Consider the following 24,221-nt stretch of genomic DNA (forward strand, 5'->3'; position numbering starts at 1 on the left):
AACCACTAGTATTATACGTAACTAATAATAAGTAANAAACTAATATATATANATATATATATATATATATATATATATATATATATATATAAGTAGCACGCACAATGTGCGTGAGCTGACCGCTCTGTCCACGCACCTCCCGCGTGGCTCTTCGGCGATTCGCGGGTTCAGCTGAATCAAGTTGAGCTGAGACCTTCGTCCGAGGAGTGGGAGGGAAGAAGATAGAGCTAAAGGAAACCTCGTATATATCGCGATCGGACCGTTCTTGAGAGCTGCTTTCATTTACAGCAGAGCGCGGAGAGACGTAGAAACTCGCTCTCCCATTCCCACTCCTCCTCTCTTTTCCTCTTGTCTCCTTTCCTCTCTTCTCCTCCAATCATCATTCCTCTCACAGCGTTACACTTTCGATAGTCCTTTCTCTCGATGAGGGAATTAATCGCGCGATTTTTTCGCGCGCTCGTGTCGCACGCTCGTGATTTCCTTGTCTTTGATTCTATTGGGTTGTCCGGAAAGTTCGTGCCCGATGTTGAAGGAAAATTGAAACGCAGAAAATTTTAATTTAATAAATGTATATTAAAATTTAAATTTTAGTCGGCACGAACTTTCTGGACAACCTAATACAATCAGAAAACGAGACGAATCCTTGGATATTTATCCTTTTATTCTATATACTGTATTATTATTCCGAGAACATATTCAGATGTAAATTGAAATAATGTTATTAAACGTATTTACTATTATTATTTTTCTGGCTTTGTGTCCCGGATTTTCAATATAAATAAAAACTCTCTCGGTTTTATATGTCTAACGTGAAAATAATATTATTTCCTCTATTACTGAAAAGTAAAATAATTAAATGTATTTTGTAAAAAAATACATATATTAATAAGAACATTTTTTAAATAGTGTTTTTTAAAAAATCTTTTAAAAATAATGTAAGTGAAATATGTTTCCTTTGTTGTATAATTATTTTGTGTTTATGTATATTTTATTCTGTAATTAGGCGCTATGACTCTTTAAATAGATTTGCTATAGCAAGTTGAACGCACGATGCAGGTTCGAACAGGCACGAACGTGTTCGCATGTTCTGAGTATTTGTAATTCGGAGAATTTATTGAGGAGTGGGGAGGAACCTGCTATCCCTGCTGTACGAACCGGACATTTCCCTGAGAATATATAAAAAAAAATAACGTATACAAAAAAAATTTCACAGCTACATTAATAAAAGTGTTAGAAGAAAGTGATTTTTAATATTTTAAAGAGAGAGATGCGTGAGAAAAAATTAATGTTAACGATTGAAAGCTGTGTGATCCATATAAATTTTTAATTTGTGACGGCAAGTAATCGGAAAATAACAAGAGAAAAAACGTAAAAAAAACAAAGAATTTGTTAAGAATTATTAAATTATTATTTGTTATGGCACACAAAAAATGTAATAAGCGAATGAATAATTCAGATTTGTTACTGCTTAGTAATATTATTACTTTATTTTTATACTGTGATTGATTGATTCTCTTATTATTTATATCTTACTGTTTTATGTTTTTTTTGTCTACATTTTTTAAGCTTATTCTACAATGTACTTTTTGTTTCTTGCTTTTTGCTTCTTATCCGATTTTTTATGTCACCAGAGATAAAAGTTAACGAACTTCGAAAGAAATACGTAGCAGGAAATACAATTCGATAAAACGCAAAGGAAAAAAAAGCAAAAAGTAATAAACAAGAAACAAGAAACAAGAATACGTAGAGTAGGTTTTAAGATCATAATAATGACAGTGAGTGCAAAAAGTATTCGCACAGAGAAAATATTTTTCAAAAAGAACTTTATTTAAAAAAAATAAATATTGTTCAGTAAGAAATGAATCATCAAATTGATGTCGAATCGATATTGATACGATGTTTTCAACACCAATTTGATATCGATTTGACATTTAATTAACGTTCATTTCTTGTTGGGTAATTAACAATTTATTCATAAAAAATAAAATAGACTGTTTCTTAAAATTATATATAATATACCAAAAAGATGTGTATTAATTATCATCTGAAAATATATCATCTGAAAAATAAACGAAAATTAAAAATTCTATTTTTGGATGCTATGTTTGGATGCTTAAAAAGATATTCGTACAATCGAGAAATTTCTAAAATCAGGAATATATGCGAAGCTCCTTTGTTTATGTTAAAACAGAATATATTCATTATATAAAATTGTTAATTAATGTTAATTTTTTACAAATAAGACTTTTTATAAAAAATTTTCTTGTACGAATACTTTCTGCTCTCACTGTATGTTTTTTGTCCTATTCCGCTCGCACTATATTTATGTTATTATCACAGTGTTCAGTTTCTTTTCGTCAGTTTCTTTTTGTCAGTCAAAACAAATATTTAAGTTCAACTATGATTAGACCTTTCTGACTCTTAATCTTGATTCTTAGAAACAGTTCTTTCTTCTTTTTATTACTGTGTCTATGTAAACATTTGTTTGTGTATGCTGATTTATCATTTAGATCAGAGGTTTGGATTTCGAGGAGCATTATTATATGCATATAACTCTTTTATCAATTTACTTATCTCACCTGTGTTTTGTGTGTGTGTGTGTGTGTATACTTAAATTAAACATTTGATTACATCAAGATTGATATATTTGTTACACACGACTCAAGAGTTTCTACCAAACGTTATCAATGTTGCAATCGTGAGGATTCATCGGGGGATGATGAAACACGCCGGTTCTTCACATCGCGAGGGTCATAAGATAACGCATTAATTAAATGGACTGGTTTCTAGGCCTGGCGAAACTTAAAAAGAAATGAATGTATCACAAATATATATATAGGGGACATATGAACATACAGTGTGATAAAAAGATTAAGAGAGCTTTATTCAATATTTACTTCAATCTTTCTATCATATACGCTTATTAAAATCCATTCGCATGACAAAATTCGCTTCCAAGTACATTTCTACAAGGGGAAAAGAATCATTAACGATCGACAATGACCCCGTGGTCTCATTCGAGGACGAATTGATTGAAGTTAGTAATCGACCTCTGGGGAGAATGATTTTCATATTTAATTCATTTATATATAAGCTAAATTAAATTCGCAATTTTGACATAATTGTGTCTAGTTATGCAGACACAAAAATTATTAAGATGCAGACATAAAAATTATTAAGAACAGTGACGCGCATTCTGGAGAGTTTAAATAATTTAACGAACGCATGTTATACCGACCAATGAAAGACTCACACCGCGAAAGACGTTGTTGTGGTGTGAGTAATACCTAAGAGTCTGACTCATTGCTTTATCAAAATGTTAAGTACTTGCGATTCTTACCGCGCAATATTGCATCATTGTATATCCAATCTACGCGTCTTTGTGTCTACAAATCTCTCCAAAATATTTCTATATTTTAGATACGCATTAACGTCTACGATCCACATTAGTGTCTAGATCCACAATTTGGTAAATTGATAAATCACTTTTTGCGTTTTTAGAATATATCCTACTTTGTTGAGGACGAGAATTATTTTATCAATAAAGAAATCATTTTCTCTTTCTCTCATTTATATATGAGGCATATGATTGCATACTTACAGCTCCCTCAGTACGTCATATTTAACACGAGCTCGACATCCTTATCAACTGCCACGTGCACGTGCAATTACGACGCCAAGAACGGTCTTTACTGCGTCGGAACTATTCGCGACGCAGTAAGCAGCGCTTACGCATTCGAATTAAAATTCAACATGTCTAGGCATTTCATTGTATTCTAATTATCTGTAGAGTTGCCATCAAGTCATCACCGTGATCACCGAATTTTGTTCGGATCGGCACGATCCGAACAGTCTCCAGTTGAGATATCTTTTGCTCTCGATTGTTTATGACTTTGCTCTTAGCAAAAAAAGGAGCAAATCTTCACGATGTTTGATTTTAATCGGATTTTATATAAATCGAACTTTATACGTTTTGAGATAAAAAGAATTCACGTCAAATCTCTAATTTGAGATAACCCAAATGTCGATATGCGACATTTTTCTTATCATAAAAATAATATGAAAAAAAATGCAAACCGACTGTTTCTCACTTACTGCGTCGTTTGGCGTCATCGCCAAATCGAAAGTATTACCTCGGCTGCGTGTAACTCTTACATATAGTATCTACGCTTTTTGCTTCTTCGCTCAGAGATGTTGCTAAATCTGGTCTCGCTTAATATTTGTTTACAACATCGTTTTCTCAGCGATCTCACTTCCTTAAGACTAATCTACAATGTGCTCTTTGTTTTCTATTTCTTACTTTTTACCGCTTGCTTTTTCCTCTTTATCGGTTTGCGACTGATTTATCGACGATTACGTTTCTTGTCACGTTTTCCTTGACTCTTTCGAAGTTAATTTTCAATTCTGGCGACAGAAAAAAAAATAAGAAGAAACAAAATAAGAGAAAAAAAGAAAAACAGAAAAAAGTATGAAATAAAAAGTAAACAGCAAAAAACAGGAAGCACAGATGTAGATTAGGTTTTACAGAAAGATGACTAACCGTTTAAAATTAAGAAAGTCTCAAATTTTAATTCTTTGTCTTGACAACTTACGTGTCCCAAATTTTGTCACAATTTAAGGATATGATTATGAATTGTTATTTTTTTTTTAATGAAAATAATAAGTGTGAAATAAATTTTTAACTAACTGTGTGAAAAATTTTATGATTCTGTATTCCCAGATATTACTCATAAAATTAATTCAGTAGAAGAATACAATTATTAATAAAATGAAATTTTAAGTAATTTTTGTTGTGATCTCATATGTATTATTTACAAATATATTAATACAATATTGTTCATGTGTTTTATTAATAATTATGAAAACAAGTTTATCTATTCAAATTTAATTAATATTGAATTTTTTAAAACGTCTCTTTTCTTTCTCAAGGAATTGATCAACTTATTTTGCAGAGGTGTCGTCGAACTTCACGCGATACACGCAAGCGATTACGAGAGTCGTGTTATTTTCGGAAGTAACGATATTCTCAGATCGAGCTAGGTGTTTTCCACGAGTCTGTAATCTCTGTGCGAACGCAATGGCGAGGGAGAAAAGAAGATAGAAACAGGGCAGAGAAAGAAAGAGAAAGGAGATACGGGGGAGGGGAGGCGAGGGGCGAGTATTTCTGAGCGGATACAGGAAGTATGGATATCGATCGTAGCAGAGGGTAAACAAACACGACACAGAGTCGCCGCTCGAAAGCCTCGTTTCGTTCGTATCTTCCATTCATCGCTCGTCTCGGAAATACGCTTTGTTGTTAGGCGATTGCTTGTGCGAGAAGAAGAGAAACGACGGCCACGCATCCCACCGAGGTCGCGCAAGCGCGACTGAAGGATCGAACAGCTGTAGCAGCACTGTCGAGTGTCAGCTCGAGTCGTGCGTTGCTATGCGTTACGGGACTTTAATATTAACGAGCGAAATAGCGATGTACTATATTGTACTATATTGTTTTTCCGGTCGAATTCTATTCATAATCGCAATCTTGCGCTATGAGCTCTTGCGTTGAACGAAGCTTTGCCCTTGTGAGATAGGAATGAGAATCACGGAAAAGGAATATTTTTCAAAAATTGACGCTAGTGATTGAAGCAAGATTTATTTTTGAATCTACCACATGTGAAAATCTATATAATATTATACGTAACATGGAAAAACAAATTTTGTTAAATCTTATGTATTTCTCTGAATTTATTTACAGTAAATATTTATTTTATAAAAGAAACGATGATTAAATCAAATATATAAATAATTTTTATAAAGTATATAAATAATTTTCATAACAAATAAACTTATATTTGCATTTAGTAAATATTACTTTAATAAATATTTACTATTCAAACCAATATTAATTAAAATTGAATTTAAAAATTTGGTTTTTTTAGTGTATATAAAACATTTTTATATGCAATGAGTATCTTTTTTTTTGCACTAAACTGCATTAGAATTTTCTTTTCCATTTTCACCAAATATTAAAATATATTTCTCTTTAGGTACCAAAAATGTGTAGTTCAATTGTATAACGGATCTAATACTTTTCGGAAGTTAACCCTTGGTTTGAAAAGTCTAAAGGTCTACATTTTTTATGGGATAGAAGATCATACATAAAAGTAGTGCGCAGGTAAAGATGAAGACAAAGGATTTTGTTCTTGGATTTTAATATTTATTAGGATTTAGATTTTATGACATCATAAATTTGATTGTTTATTATTTATAGTAGAGACTGAGAAAATATACATGGAGCTTTACAATTTTCAAAATAAAAGCTTACGACACGCATAACAACATATGTTCTCAAATCATTTTAATCATTATATATCATAAAATCTCCTTTTAACAGTAAATCTTAAATATAAAAATAAAAAATATAAATATAAAAATTGTGCAAAAGTAATGTCCTTTATTTAAATTAGATTACAAGACAACAACTATGACGTGTATACGATTCCAAGATATTATTGTGGAGATAAACATATTTGCTTTCTGAACCCGCTCTTTAATTAGCTAGCATCGGTGCACTAGGTCAGGTGTACATTATTCTCACAACGAGGGAACAGCGCATGCGCTCGATGATGTCACGAGCGTGATCGTTGATTTACAGGGCCGACATTTAACGTGGGTCGCACACTGCATAAATTATCTAGGTGTACTCAGGTGTGCCTAATAACGTTAAAATTTAAGTAACATATTCAACAGTTTCATTAAAGATATGTTTAACTATTATTATCGTATGATTAGAATCGAAGCGGATTGATTTCGTAATAATATAATAATAATAATTCCTAATAATATTTCCTATAAATAATAATATTATAAATAATAATATTTCCTACGTGACATTTGTAAAACTATGTTTAGAATTTTTATAATAATTTAAATATTACAGATTTTATTCCAGCCTTTTTATTTTTATTATTAGAAATCCTAGGTTTTTCTCATCATAGAATTTTTTTATTTTACTTTTCTTGTCTTACAACAATTGAGTTAAGAAAATATTTTTATTAGATTATTAATATTTTTAAGTATATCTATTCATAATTATAAGAGTATCAACAATTTCTTAACATTATCAATTATCTATTTTGTCTTAAAAGTGAGACATTGTCACCAGCAGATGATTTCGACCAAATTTTGATTAATCGATGATAAATTTATCAAGCAGTACTTACGATATTTTGTCAACATGGATAATAAGTAGAGGATAATTAATTTATTTTAATTTGAAACAACGATTAAATTAAGAAGATAACGAATTAGTCAGAAGTTAATTTTGCTGCCAGCAAAATTTTGCCACTTGAATTAATTACTAGTACGTATTATGTAATTATTCGGAATGAATTTAAATCGGAATTATTCATTTCTTAGATTTCCATGAAATCTGTTTATGTTGCATGAAATCCCCAGATTCAGTCGTTCGTTAAAGAAAAAGAAAGCGAAGATGCTGAGTGCAAAAAGTACACAAGCAATGCGAACAAGTGAATTGTATTTTTTAAGGAAAATAGAATAATTCCGATCGGGATCCATTTAAAATAATTCTATAAGATTCATTCTGCAATTGCATAAGTATAGTAAATGATTGCAGTTGTAAGAATTGACTAAGGTCGTAATAATCACACTACAAGTTGCCGATTATGGTTGCTAGTTGTCGGTTCTATTGTCATCAATCATGTTGCAGCTAATCTGCATTCGCTACATCATGATTAACTAAAATAGAACTGACAATGTTGACAGCAACTGTAATCGACAACCTGTAGTGTGATTACGGCCTAATGGAGCTCATTTTACAATTACATAATCTGTAAGTGGTTGTAGTTTAGACATAGTCGAATATAAGGATAATATTGTGATTGATCAATTCTTACAACTACAAGCACTTACAATTATATTTAAGTAATTGTAGAATGGGCTTAGGCTCTTGAGTAATTGTGGCAGCCATGTTGGAATCGTGACGTCAGAAGCAAGGAATGACATATTTATGCTGCAAGCCATTTGTAAATAAAGACAATTTGGATAAATCTAAATGACGAGACTACGATAAAATAGTTATAAAAATGAGTAGATGTCCTTTTCTTCCTTGATAGTCAATAAATGATTGTAAAAGGCAATGATTGTAAAATGAACCTAATTCGATTTAAGCTGTTGAAATGAATAAAATATACGCTTTTAGGGATAAAATTCCAGGATAATTATAGTTTCTGCTTATTTTTAAGACTTTCATAAGTATGAGACACATTTTCACAATTAAGTAAATAATAATGAAATAGTGCAGCACAAATTTCATCATCAAAACGTCACTTTTCCACGTCTATAAGTTTAGCCATTTATCGAGGTGGCGAGGCGCTATACACACACACACACACACACACACACACACACACACACACACACACACACACACACACACACACACACACGAGCGCGCCAAGAGCACATATACATGCTTGTGTGTGAGTGTGTGTGAGTGTGGGGCTACCGATTTCGCTACATTTTGCCGACTGATTTTGAGTCGCATGTTGACTATTCAGGAGCTATGTTCAAAATTCGACCAAGTGAAGTACGCCGCTCGATGGACCCGGGAACTCGAGATCGACTTCCGTCACTGGTCGCGCGACGGCAGCGCCACTGGACTTATTTCCCCCACCGTAGCCTCGGACGTTCTGTCCGCCGTGCTCGGCTGTGATCGGAGGTCGGAGGAGCGACAGTAAACAGCTGGCGACGCTTTGCGTCAGTACGATACGCAAAACGGGACTGTGCGGAGCAAGTCCGCCCGTCGTCCCCCCCCTTTTCCCTTCCATCCAATTATATCCTGGCGAGATCCCCGACCGACACATTTCTCGGCCGCTGTCCAAGCCGAAGCCTTCGTCGAATTGCTCCGACGCAGAATAATTCCGACATCTCCGCAGCATTAATCATCGACGAGGAGACGTCGAAACGAGCGAGCGTCGTTGTGGAAAAGCAGCGGGGAAAGCGGAGTCTCTTTGTTCGGCGCGACCGCTCTGCGCATAGACTGACAGTGCGCACGGCGCAGCATTGTTTGTATTGTGTCGCGCGGTTGGTTCACTTCGGTCGCTCTCTTCCGTCGATTCCTTTCACACGAAGACGGACCGGACTCTTGACAGCGTCCAACGATAAATCAGTGCGAGGATTACTCGTGGAGGGACACCTAACTGACGAACAGTGACTGTGTCGCTGATGAACGACGGTGTCGCTCGAATCGAGAAGCGAGCGAACGAGAGAGCGACGGAGAGCGAGAGAGCGCGGCGGCGACGGACGCGGTGGCGTAACGCGGTGCGCGAGTGCTTTGTTTTGCCGAGCAGCTGATCCGACGCGACGGCGAGCTACTGCGAGCTACGCTTAACGACGGTACGTGCGACACGCGCGTCGACGTTTTATCATCGACGCGTACGACGTCGGAGATCCCCGGAAGAATCCCGGGGTTAAACGCGACCACCACCCTCGACGAGGCGTCCACTTTTGGCGGATCAACTTTCCGACGACGTCAAAACGGTCGGAAATCGTAGCGGTGACGATTGGCCCCCGTTGTTGGAAATCGATTGCCAACGACGACGCTTCGTTGCAAGACGGATTTTCGTCAAATCTGACGTTCCGTGAGGGTGCCGTGAGAAACTAAAAATTGATAATTGATTTAGCGATCGGACGTTTTGCAGAAGGGAAGGAAATAATGATGATAAACGTAACGAAGGGATTCAAATTCCTGAGAATTCCGCACGGAAAATTTCTGTTAAACGGAGTGTAATAAAGTCGAGTGCTCGAATCTCCGGCGCTGGACACTCGCTGGAAGACGCTCAGTTCGATCACGTGAATCGTGCGTACGTCGGGAGATTGCCGTGTATTGGAGATTATGACATAAAGGCAACCGGTGTTACTCGTCGGATCCCCTACAAGCAGAAGCGGGAGTAAATTTTTTTTTTCAAGCGGGTGAACGCTCTCGATTGCGTGAAGAGCGAAAACGTGTTGTTTGGTCTCGAGCAACTTTCCCCACGGTGTCGCGGCGAAGAACAAAGAAAACGACTCCACTGAAAGACATTGGTTGAAGTGTCTGAAGACACTGCTTTGAGTTTCTTCTTCGACGATCGAAAACCGAAGAATCCCCGCCCATTTCGAAGCGATCGGGCTCTCGTGCGCGAGAGAGAGAGATATCTGGATGATACTCTGCAACGCGGCGCGATTCTCAGTGGCTTTGTCTCAGAATCGACGGCGAGGATCGCATTGATCGATGCAGCATAGTCTTGACGGGGCCGTCCTCGCGAACGATCGAGAACGTGGGGTACGGCCCCGATCGAGCTGACTAAGGGAACCGTCCAAACCGAGGGCCAATCCTGCTGTTAATAGGGCCCACGGTGGAGGAAGACATCCGTGACGGGGCTGTTTTAACAAGTTCTACTTTTGTGTCACTACAAGGAGTCTATCCACGAGACGCAACATGCTGTACATCTTCCACGTTGACACCGGCACCACCATCACCTTCGACATCAAGCTGGCACTGCAAAGGTAACACACAATCTATTTTTCTAAATTATTTCGAGTAGAATTTCTCACTTTGAGAAAATATAAAAAAAATAAGCTGGTCTTGAAAATGAGCGGCTCAATTTCCTACAATCTTTAAAAATGAGATTTCACTTTTCAGAGTGAGATTTACTCTAAAGCTGGTATTCATAATCAATTCTTATATTTAAAGCTGTCTTGTTTAATCTTAAGATATCGTGAATTAATCAGTGTGCTGTATTAGTATCTTAAGACACTTAAAATGATCTTAAAATTAAAACTGATTATGAATACCGGCTTAAAAAGTTTTAAAGAGTAATGTTCTTTCTAATAAAATAGTATTTTGTTCCTATTAAATGGTTCAGAACTTTTTGTAAAACGTTTTCTCGAATTACGTAAGAAGCAAGAATTCTACCTACATCGATACGCGATAACAGTTGGTTATTTACATCAAAATTCCGATAATTCTCTTAGTCATAATTCAGTTGAATTCGCATTCTTTTTCATTCTGAGTAGTAAGTAAGATTAAACTGAGTTTCTATCTACAGTTGCACAAGCTCGAAACTATGCTTTAAACCCATTTTATCAATTCAATTGCGTAAGCGTAGTTGTACGTGACTGTATTTATAAAAATTGAACAATCATAGTCGAGTATTACTATCATTTTTGACTGTAGTTAGTCAGTTCTTACAACATTATAGAAAATGTTAAGGTTCACGACACATAGAAAAACTTAAAGAGGTTGTAAGGCAAATGCAATATGTTAAGAATTACTTGAAAAAATTACAGATTATTCTAAATTGCATTTAAAAGTTATACAAAAAAATTAGAGATAATTGATCTAGTCTAGATTAATTATTTCAATAAAAAGCAATAATTTAAATTTGTACTCTAATAGAAATATAATATATGAAAATGTATTATCTCAATTTTTAATCTCAATTTTTTTTATATAAGTCTTTATGAATTCAAAAATATTTATGTAAAGTTACATTGAGATGCAGACATTAATTGTTCAGTAAATAAACAAAATATTTATTTGTTATGAATTATTGGTGAATCTCAATGAAATTTTACATAAGTCATTTTTAGTACTTAAAATATGTATGTAAAAAAATTTAGATTTTTGTTATTATTTTTAAATTGTTTTGTTTATAATAACAATAAAACTAATATCAAATAAAATAAATTATCTATAAAAATGTATTGCTCAATAAAAACAGAATGTTATGAATACAATTTTCACATGTATATATAGTTTGTTCAAAGCGTAAATATTAATATATGTAAATATTAACTTATGCTCTTACAACCTTCTTAAGATGTAAGATTTAAACAGTGAATCTGATCTACAATTATTTAAACGTAATTGTAAGTAGTCGTAGTTGTACATCTAGAGAAAGATTTTTTTTCGATTTAAAGAAATTTCGATTTAAAGAATATTTCTTTGCTATAGAAAAAATTTTTTTGATTTGAACGTCATTTCTTTGATTTAAATATTATTTTTTGAAATTAAATAAAAAAAAATTCATTTGATTTAAATTATATTTAAATCAAAGAAATGACGTTCAAATCAAAGAAACTTTTTCTTTAACTGTATAGCAAAGAAAACATTTCTTTAAATCGAAGAAATCTTTCTCTGGGTGTAAAAATTCACCACAACCACAGTTGGATATTCTCTTCGTATTCAAATGTGATCAATTCTTACAAATACAACTATGTTTACACAATTGTCGATTGGGTTTAAAACCATATGTGAGCAGTAGCGAATTCAGCATGTTGATTTCCTTATTGCTTAAGTTTTACGTCTTGAATAATTTTATGTGACTTTTATTTATATTAAAAATGAGATTCCTAAACCTGTGTTATTATGCGATAACTTTGTCACCAAAGTAAGCAGGCGATGACGTCAGTATAAAATATTCACATAACTTTATAGACTCAATATCACTTGAGTGAAAATGGAAAGCAACTATAATAATAACGCGCGTTAATAATCATGCGGCATTTAGCGCCTCTCTAACAGGCCGCGAACCAACGCAGCCTCGCGCGAATCCAAGGATCCGTCGAAGGCTAACAAATTGCAAAAGTGTGCCGCCTCCGTAGCGGACGTAGGCGAGAGACATATAGCGAATTTGATTGGACGCTCTAGTGCATATTAAAACCGTTACACACTAATTCAGTTTGTATAAAAATAAAATGCAAACGTTTCTAATTACACTGAAAAAAATACTAAATTTTAATAAACATTTATTTGATTTATTATATAATTTAAGTAAATATTTACTAAATGTAAATATATATTTATTTGATACGAATCTTTTTGTTTGACTTAACTATCATTTTTTATTGAGCAAATATTTATATTTGCTGCAAGTAAATGTTTACTTACTATTTAAAGAAATATACATGTATTAAGATTCAGAAAATTTTTTGTCTGTATAAAATTTTACTTAACACATTTTACTTAACAGCGCAATAAAATGCATTAAGGATGATTTAATCTATTTTTATATTTATATTGAACGCATATTTTTACATCAATTTGTGTAATTTACGGCTTTAATATACAGTGCGCGTTCAATCGAAGCGTTCAAGCGAATTCGCTTGAAGGTTCTTGTGTTGTTGCACGTGTCTCGGAGAGATTCTTTAGGGGAACAGCGACGATGGAGTTTCTTCCGGATCATGATTCGCGAACTTGCGCCGAAAATAATACACAATGAAATCGACGCGACGCGACGCGACGCGGCGCTACGCGACGCACGTGGGTGTGGATGGCTCGTGGCGCGCACGAGTTTGACCTGATGGCAAACTCGGCCAACATGCGCATGATGCAAACGAGCACTGCTCTTTCGATACTTTCCGATCACTCCGTTCAGATGGCTCATCTCCTCTCTCACTATACTTAGGTACTATTTAATAGCGAAGGGAAATTCTAGCGAGAATACGGAAATACGTTTTTATAGAGGAATCGTTTAAAAATGAAGAAACGGTATATATGCAATCTGCAAAATTGCGCTTTTCCTTTAAATTGAAATATATATGTATATTTTTGTAGTATAAATAAATTTAACTTGTTCATTATTTAAAAATGTAAATGTAAAGATGTAACTGGCATAATCATCGACAATCACAGATGAATGTTTTAAAGATGAATGAACGTCCTGCAAAATTATGCTTTTCTTTAAATTGAAGTATGTATATTTTTGTTGTACAAATTAATTTTGCTTATTATTTTATTGTGTAAATGTAGCTGTTAAGATAATATTATTGATAATGAATAAATCTTTTAAAGATGAAGGAACGATGTACCTAAAATATGCAAAAATTGCGCTTTCTTTTAAGTGAAGTACATTTTTGTTGTAAAAATCCATCCATTCTGCTCATTATTTTGTAATGTAAATGTAGTTGTTAAGATCATCGGTAAAAAAAGTGAATACCTTGTGAGATGTTTCATACTTTCTTGATATACTTTCTGATATATAAAATGTGAAATATGTACATATTGTAAAATGTTCTCTCTTTAATGACCTTGTCTTAATATTTATAATACGTAGAATGTCAAGAAAAATCGATTGATAGAAAAAAAAGTACTTAGCTATATTTAAAGGAAACGTGCAAATGCATATCGCAAATATATATTCGTACGAAAAAAGTAATGTCATAGAAAGTTGGATCTCATTATATCCTTCCTCTCTTTCCTCTCTTTCCTATTTTAATTATCAAGAGAAACATTTCCTGTTCAAATTGCTAGACTCAACATTCTGTATAACATTCTACATTTCGTCGAATATAAGTATAACGCAGAGATTTTCATATTTGATGAATATTATACCTCGGATAATATTTTTACAATAATTTAACATCAATTCGAAATATTCGTTATTAAGCAAATAAAAAAAAACGAACCTATAGGAATCAGCGCGGATCACAATCAACTTAATAAAAAAAATTAGCTTTAATTAACAACATATACATAGAATCAGCTATTATACATTTCGGCTCTCCTTTGACTCATCCTCAGTGAACGAATTTTAATAAATTAAAAAGAACAAACAATTTGTTATTAAAATAATAACAGCAAATTCCGGAACATTTTGTATTATAAATTCAGCAAGAATCAAGATATTTGCAAGAGTAAAAGCAGCTGACATTTTAATCGAGCAAAGCTTCTCACTGTTAATTATAATATCGTTATTTTATGCAAATTGATACGGAAGAATGTGAAGAATTTTATATTAAGTGTATTATATTATACGCAAGGAATTGCTTTGCATTTTTATTCTGTCGATAATTTTAAAGAAGCCTTTTAACGTGTTGGAACTAAAAAAATTGAAGTTCCTTTTGTACAGCATACAATTATTTATATTGATACATGAATGGTAATTAACTTGATGGCGATCACTCTTATTTTTAAGAGAAGATAGGAAACTGTTGGTAAAAAGAAAGACTTATCCCATTTATTACGATCGTTTATCTACGTTGATGAAGATCAATGCTGAGCGGAGGAATTACAATTTCTACGCATCGGTTTACCGTATGATAAACGACCTTCAGTTGTGGATGGAGACATCGTATCGACGCGGTAAATGCATCGGTAACTCGTTCCATGTCCCGTCATGGAAAACTTCTGTGCTTTCGAGAAACACGCTCGCTCACATCTGACGCGGGCACTGAAAATATATCATTTGGCTCGCGGCGCGTTCTACATTGTGTTGAATCGTGTCGTCAAATAAGCTCGGCCAAGCTTTTAATGCGCAGCTTCTAAGGGAAGCGGCGGATTACAAGGCTCTCTTCATATTCGAGTGACGTGACGTCAGAGTGTCAATTGAATAAAAAATTGTCAACGACGTTTGACGACGTTACAAGGGCGATTGCGTAATCGAAGCACAATGCAACCTCATGTAATCTAAATTGGCGCGTCATAAATTTCAGATTGTATTTATCATAATAAACTGTACTTTTACGTTTCGTTTTGTAAAACCATGATTTTTTATCCTGTGCCCTTCCTGTTCTCTTCATTACATTGGAACACTCGCTTCTCGGGTAAATTTCACGCGATGATTTTCCAGTTCTTTGCTACACATGATAAGTCATTCTTGTCTCGATTAATCTTTATTTTACTTTAATAAATATACACAAATTAAAATTATTAGGGTCTTCACGAATATAAGATTAATTTTAATGTCGGTTTAACTAAGAATTAGAAGAAGATCAAGATTAAGTTGAGATTAAAGTTAATCTTACATTTATGGAAAGTCCAAGTGATTCATACATATACTTTGATATCTTTAGAAAGTATTTATATGATTGTGTATTTAAAAAACTATGTATAAATGTTATAACTAATTATTTAATGCGCCTATGTAATTTTTCGAAGAAAAAATATGCAGGACACGAATGAATCCAATCGTGCGTATTAAAGGTTAAGATAGTGGCGTAGAAACGGTCATCGGCCTCGCTTGTCGCCAACAATTAACGAACTGTGTCAATTCGCGAGAGCTTCCACTCCGATTTGTGCTTTTATTTTTTGTGTTTGTTTAGTAATGACAGTTGCGATGAATAACAGTTAAGCGTGAATAACATTAAGCTTGAACAACATCGCAATTAAATACTAAACTAGGCAATTTCTAGCATCAACAATAGTATCTGCAAAAACGACGATCTTTGTTCATATCTCGCTCGATTACCTTCGCTTTGTTTACGTTAGTCGATAAGAATTATCTGCGCACCGTGCGAATGAAAATCATGCGAGCCAACTTCGCATTCAATGTGAGTCGATGCAAAACGTATTCGCGCTCTTGGTATTCTTCCCACGTAAACACATCTCGAAAATTCATGTAAAATACATGTAGCCCTCGCAATCATCATAAACATGATGAAACATTGAAGTTTTGTCCATTTGAAATTATTTCGACGCACTTATACACGTATAACATGATAATATTTATTTTCTATTTGATCCTGCGCATAATGGAAGAAATTAGGAATAAATATTAAATATTAGAAACAAAAAAATTAAGAATAGAGATTAAATATAACGTACAAATAAGGTATTACATATTTATATCTCTTATATTTTATTTGCATCTATTATTCGTTAAGTTACATTTCTATGTTCATTTCCTGATTTTTTATTACTTAATGTTTAATTCAATATTTATATTTAATTTAATATTTAATATTTATATTTCGTCTAATATTTAATATGTAACCTAATGTTTATTTTTGTTCTTAATATTTCTTCCTTGTGCATTTTACTTTAGAATAATAATTAATAATACGTTTTTGTCAGTTGACACTCGTTTAATCAATCAAAAGTGTCTCGTTTTCCTATTTGGAAAGAATTTTTTTTTTTTTCAAAAGAGATCTCGTTTCCAAGAAAGGTGACTTTGAAAGATGAAAGTCTAAAAATATCGCACTCCTTCGAGTTTGGACGATCTTCAACGAATAATGCGCATCATCTAGACTCGTTGTAAGGATCCCTAACACGCAAATAATATATAACCGTTAATTTATTTTAAAAGGATTCTCTCTTTCTCTCTTTGTTTTCCTTTCCTCCTTTTTCATTTGCTCGTAAAGCTGATATCTTGAAGAAATCGCGACAATGAATGCCATCGCGTGCACGAAATATGAGCCGCGCCGCGCCGTGTCGTAACGTGACGTGCGTAACCATCGACGACACGCAGTCTCGAGACGCGGCGAGGCGCGGCGGTTGAACGTGCTCGTAGTCAGCTGGTAGCGTCCACGAGTGACTGGCGATAATTCCGCACTCGATACGTTTTCCCGTTGCAGACGCGCGAGGCGCTTTTGATCAATGGTGCTGCGCCAGCATTTGATATCTTTAACTCCGACGTTTCTTCTCATCTTATTCTTTAAATCACTCGCCGCTCGACACTTCAGTTGATTCAATTTTCGCTTTCGTTACGCAATTCGCGCTATTTTCGAGAAAACGAAAACAACGCGAATGGCACATCGAGTTCTACCGGGAACGTCGATCTCTTTTTTTTCTTTTTTTTTTTCCCCATAGAGACGCTCCGCACGATTGAAGATCTTACGATAGTTACGAAAGGATTGTGAAAGGCGGTTAATTTATTGTCGTAATTCACTCTACGAGTGAAATAATCGCGTGACAAATTTTTATTAATTAATCTTAAGTGAAATAGATCGAAATATGGTCTATTTTACTTACAATTAATATTTAATTAATAAAACAGAAATAAAAGAGAAGACGGTCATTTTCTGTCCTTGATATTCATAAGGAAATCCTTATGAGTGTTTCCCTTCAATTTTTATGCTCTTTGAATATTGTTGTCTGAACAATAAGGGACACGTATTTTTTAAAAGTATCGTACGCTTTTAGAAGATGCAACACTTCTTTGAAGAAAATTGATTATTGTCTTTTGAAGCAAATATTGTCGAAACTATAAGAGATAGAAAAAAATTAGAAATAAAAGTTGAATGGTTTTAAGAGAATACTTAATACTTATAATTTAAAAAAAACTTTTAATTTTTATATTTATATAAATAAAAATTTTTTTATTATAAATTTTTTAAATTGTTACTATAAAGTATTTTTCAAATCATTTATTGAAAACATTTTTTTCTATCTTTTACAGTTTCGATATTCGCTTTGAAAGAAAAAAAACGATTTTGTTTAAATGTATTGCACAAGATTGCATCTCTTAAAAGTATGTGTCTCTTATTTTTGTCTAGAAAACAAATTTAAAACTTATTAAAATCAAAGACGGATATTTCCATAGATTTTCTTGTTAATAATATTCATATATGTGAATTGATATACAAATATAATTATTATTTTTTTATACGCCGATTCGGTTTGTCGGATTTGAAATCCAATCGTAAACTGAAATAATGGTCTCACAATTAAATTAATTGATCGTCGATTTCAGTTTATGATTGTGTTTCAAATCCGACAAATCGAATCGGCACACTGTAACAATCGCTAATTGCATTTTTGTATATTTTATTAATATAGTTGCGAACATGTTCTCTTATACTTAATTAATACGTCGCGCATTTCCTCGCCTCTCTTCACTTCTCAAAAAGCAGCATCCTTAACCGTTAGTTAACCTTGAACAGAGTTAACAATCCTCAACGTATCGCTACGATTTCTTTTAAACGTTGTTTAAAGATTGTTGTATTCCGAATAAGTCGAATCTTTAAGGCCGTTTTTAAAACGTTGTAAAATAAGAACACGTATCGATCACGATATGTGAGAAGCGTTCGCGATAAATGATCGAAGCGAAAAAGAATTGCGATAGTTAAGCGTCGAAAATGAAAAATTAGCACGATAGATAAAATTTATATATAATAATTTATATATAATAATAATATATATATAATAATAATAATAATTTATATAATAATAATTTATATATAATTTATATATAATAAGAGTAACATTACGCGCTATTACGTAATACTTCGTACGCTATATAATTACTTTTTATCTTTCCCTTTTTTCTTTTTTTTCTTTCCTTATCCGCCTCGCGATGTTTTTTTGCATCACACAGTGCACTCGAGCTGTACGTGATTGACAGAGTGTTGGCAGTTTAATTATTACGCATGCAAATTTTCGAGGCACACGTACTGCCACTGTACTTGAACCAGGTATGTCCATCTGTTTCAAGAATTAAAAGTAATCCTTCATCACGTAACGTCAGATAACAAGTGAGATCCCGCGATTGTCCTTACGCGAGTGCATATCTATCTCGTGTGGCATTATTACAGCAATTGCCGCTCTATCGTATTAAAGCCCTCACAATACACGCCCATTCGTCTTTTTACTCTCATTATTTCTTCGTTATTGCATTGCATCCGGCAATGGAAACGCACCATCCGGTAATTACGATCGCAGTACGAGTTCTTTACAGAAATTAGGTCGTAATCAGCCTAACCGTCTTTGAATCGAGTAATGCTTCTTTCTTGCCTAAAGGTGTGATATCGCCCTTGATTTGTTGAAGCGGAAGAAGCTTTCTCGGTTTTAACGGAGGATTGAGAGGATTGAGAAGAAGATATTTTTGATATTTTTATTTATCGACAACGGAAAAAGGCATTTCATGTTTAATATTACTTAATTGTACAAATACCATTTCTATCTATATATGTATTCTGAATATTATTTTTATCTGATCTTGTAGTTTGTTATTTGTGTATCTTAAATATTTTTCTTAATAACTATCTTTTATCTTAATATTTTTTTTATACGTACAATACATTAAAAAATTTAAAAGTTTTAGTATCTATTTTGCATTCTTTTTTTACATTATCATAATCGTTGTGGATAATGGAAGTGCTTAAGTATCGATAATTGTTTGTTATTTTAAGAACAAACGGGGGATATACACTTTCAGGAAATGTTCGAGGAAAAATTCACGAACGAAGAATCTTTGTTCTGTAATATTCAAGTGTAAATTTTATTTAGCGATCGCTCATGCGTGCAGTGTCAATTTTCTGTGCAGTGTCAGTCAGCTGATGGAGGCGATCGAGAGGGAATGCGGTGTGGTAGCGGCGCATCAGGTGCTGCTTATGAGCGGAGGCGAATGCTTGGAACCAAATGCACGTGTGTGCTCTTACTCGGCTGGAACCGACACAAATCCTATTTATCTGTTCAGCAAGGCCGCCATTGAAAGCAGCCTCCCGCCTACGCCGAGTATAGATTACGGTTCCGGTGAGTAGCTTCTTTTTCTTCACCCTCTTATCATATGAAATGTAGACGATAATTTCCTAATAACGCCAACTTACGCAATTACGGAATTATTACGGATTATATTAATCGGGAGGTATTTTATTACAGTGAAATGTACCTTACTTATGAGAACAAAATTATTAGAATTAAAATTTCTCGGTTTTATAAGTGTGCCGGAAGAAATAAACGTATCGTTATTGATGACGTGTAAACGATCATGTTTTTATACGTTAATCGATATCTATTATAATAACTTGTACGTGCGGCAATATTTATATACGAGCTTATTCTCTCGATGTGAACCGGTTCTTTCCATATAAAGGGGATAATTCGTTCGAAATATCCGATAACGTATCATTAGATTCTCACGGTTTAATTCGGTCAGCACTGCGAATATGGATGATTAATTTATTCAACGAGGATGAAAATTTCCATCATATCGTGCGATTCATCTCTAGGAGAGTCGTGTTGAAAGGATGACGATCAGTGTAAGATCTTTATCTCTGATTTTCTCGTAGAAGAAAAAAGTGATATTAGTGTCGAAATATTTGTGGTTATCGAGATTTCTATCCAAGAATATTAAATTTTAATACGTCATGTATTTTTTTTATTTGATATCGCGATGGAGGAAGTTAAGAAAACATGCGATGTGCTCTTTCTATAGATAGAAATGTACTTCTGATCTCATCCCGTTATCCTTAATTCCCGAGAGTTTAGTTAGACTCGGTTAGTTGCGCGATGTCCCATTTTATATTTTCTTTTAGTCACTCTCTTGTTTGTTTTGTCCCGTTAGAGTACCGTGTGTCCGCGACTCGCTTCATTACCACGTTCATTCTCTCTTTCTCCCTGATCATATGATCGATCGTATGATCGAGGTGCGAGCTATGATTTAGCAGTACGCATACTTTTTGCGGTTAGTCGTACTTCTAGACCGTTCGTGATTCGACCGCAAATCACGCCCCTCGCAAATACGCACCATCGAGCTATCTAGCGATTTAAGTACTTTTAGATCAACAACTTTTTCCAAGAACAAGAATTTAAATTAGCAGAACTTTCATATAAATTGTACATTTAAAAAAGTCTGATAATAGCTACTGAATGTTGAGTGAAACAATTTCATTCAAATATTCAGTTATGTACATATAACCGCGAAAATAATTTTCCTTTTCTAAATATTTAGTAATGATTATCAAACGATAGGTTATATTATTATATTTGGTAATATTGACCTAGTATTTAAAAAAGGAAAATTATTTTTATTTATATTTAGAAACAGAAAATTATATTGATTGAATGTTTGATTGAATTTACTTTACTTAAATTATGGTAATTATTCTCTTTTTTTTAGTGAATACTGATAAATTTTTATTGCGTCATATGTATTGTCTTGAATTATCTTACATTACATTTATAATTATTGATTGAGAAAAGGAGAGAAACGATTTACGTAAAGAAATATCTAAAAAAAGTATAAAAATGGTTTTCATATTTCATATGTATGTAAATAACATCAAAAGTCTCATGTATTTAAATTTTTATTATTTTTAGTATTATTAATATTTAATGTGTAAGTCAAGATCGTAATATCCATGACTTGCTCTGCATAAAAATCGTATATGCGACTGCTACAAATGCAACTTACTAATAATAAATATATATATACTAATAAATATATATTTTGCTGATTACAATTATTTTTGTGTTTTCTTCGGTAAATCCGTGTTCCTCTTTTAACGATCACTGCAATAATCATGCAAAAGATGCTAGATTTATTTCAGTTAATTATACCTTCGTGTATACCGATGCTAACATGTCACGTCCAGCACGACGATCCAGCGCAAGTATAAGATAATGAGAGGTATGGGAAGGATTTGATTCCGGGACCCCGTTAGACTGCTAATTGGCATTAGAATGTAGAACGACAATGAGCGTGTTATTCATCCGATAGAATCTCCATGTCGCGTCGTCGTGAAAACTCCACCTGGATTATCCATAGATGTCGTCATCACGGGACTTTGATCCACCGCGTTGTTAACGAAGCTTGTGATCAACCATTCGACCTGATTTTGTTATCCACGGGATAACCATCTGATTCTCTATTCGTGCGCGCTCACATATCTTACGCGACGTGACATCGAGAGCGTCAAATTCCCGTTGCATAGAACGCAAAACTAGGCCGTTCAGCACGCAGCGTGACGCTTTTCCGCGGAGTCGCAAAAATAGTCAATCAGTGATGTTTCCTGAAATCGCGGCGAGCACCCGAAGCAATATTAATTCGATCACGGAGGCTTTTTCCATGCGATATAGAGTCCACTCGTCTTTCTCTAAGGAGCTGTAAGACATTCGTTGAATTACGGCGGACGTACTTCTACGTTCGATTGAATTACGACGTGTACAGGTAATTCGAGAAGTGGACATTTACGAGTCTACAGGATTTACAGAACCATCGAATGGAAGATACGAATTTTTATTATTGCAGCTTTAGTCTATCAACGTTATGAATCTTGAATGAATTAAATAATGATACCTAGGTCATTATATTCGCTTCTACACTAAAAGAATATTGATACCGTGGGTTGTTAAAAATTTATCAAAAAGCATTATATTTTGAGATGCTCAACTTTGATCGGGATTAAATTAAGTTCAGGATTATCGGCCCTTTTAAATGACGACATTGAATCGCTCAGTTGTTTTGGAACGTCGCGAATAGAACTGTTTATCGGGAATCGAAGATAACGACATGATGTTGGAATTGTCAGCTGATTAAGGATGCCAAAGTGTCTTCATTGATCGCGAAGAATGCTAAACGTGACGAAAGTATTGATGCAGACTATTTAACGTTGGGCACCGGCTATTTTTTCAATGATGAGTAATCGAATTTTGAATTTGAAACAAAGAAGATTTTAATACTTTGTTCGCTCGTACTTTTAACATTGTACGATTGTCCAACACGAATATATCTGAAGAGCCTCTCTTACTCTCGTGTATCAATTCGCAGCGTTAAGTAGTTCGAGTAATGATTTTTTTCCTTGTCATTAAATCCAATTTGTTCCGATTCTGCAGTCAGTTGAATCTCATTCGCGGACATGAGATGTGAGCGAAATTGCATTTGCCTCGAGACATATCTTTAGTATATTCCGCGATATTTTCGCGAGGCTGTTACTATCTCCTTCGAGTTGCGATCTTCGATTTATCACGAGGTGACCTTGATCAAAGTTTTATCACAAAAAAACCAATACAAATTTTCTTCGCAAACAAATTTTCTTATTAATTATTTCTGAGTTGGAAAAATATTTTCATAAAGTTGCAAGATTGAACAGTATCAGACTGAATTATGAAAAGATAGACAAGAAACAGACGGTGATGAATAATATCAGACGTAATGGGGATATAAATTGTGCATTTTCCAATTTTAGCATCTGTGCTCCTTTAGAAAGAATTGAATCATTTCAGCAGCGTTTTTTTTTTTCAACTTTATCTCCCATTATCTTGATATATTGAAGAGAAAAAGCGATGTGATTCAAGCTACTTCATTTTTTCTAAATCGATAGTGATAACTTTATAGGAATGCGCAATCTATTCTTATTACGTCTATGGAAAATATTTACGTTGAATTATAAGATATTTATAATCAAGGATTTTTTCAGTAGTAACGATATAATCGATACGTTCGATGTATCTTACAAGCATACAAGCCTTATTGAAACACTTATTTTCCTAGCATCCATAAATATTTTCCTAAAGATACTTATATTGTAATTATACTGTGACGCGATAAGTTTTTCTTTTTTAATAACCATGCGACATGTAGTATCGTTTGTGATACGTAATATCTCGGCACTGCAAAAAGTTAGATCTATCGCGTTGCAAGGAGATACATTTGCATCGAACCGAAATGCAAAAACAGTAACACTCGATAGCATCAGAGTTGACGATTTGGTGCAAATCACGCAATACAGCTTGAGATAAA

The 24,221-nt window shown here is 33.8% G+C and overlaps 1 protein-coding gene across 1 annotated transcript in view; it reads left to right on the top strand.

The window, feature by feature from the left end:
- The first annotated feature begins 10,477 nt into the window (after positions 1-10,477).
- Positions 10,478-24,221, top strand: part of LOC105617235 (RB1-inducible coiled-coil protein 1) — a 29,374-nt gene continuing 15,630 nt past the window's right edge. The window contains exons 1-2 of the mRNA XM_012198804.1: positions 10,478-10,545; positions 20,025-20,233. Of these exons, the coding sequence (XP_012054194.1) occupies positions 10,478-10,545; positions 20,025-20,233 (277 nt within the window). The remainder of the gene's footprint in view (positions 10,546-20,024; positions 20,234-24,221) is intronic.

The sequence above is a fragment of the Atta cephalotes genome (assembly GCF_000143395.1).
Source record: "Atta cephalotes unplaced genomic scaffold scaffold00001, whole genome shotgun sequence".
Classification (NCBI taxonomy): Eukaryota; Metazoa; Arthropoda; class Insecta; order Hymenoptera; family Formicidae; genus Atta; species Atta cephalotes.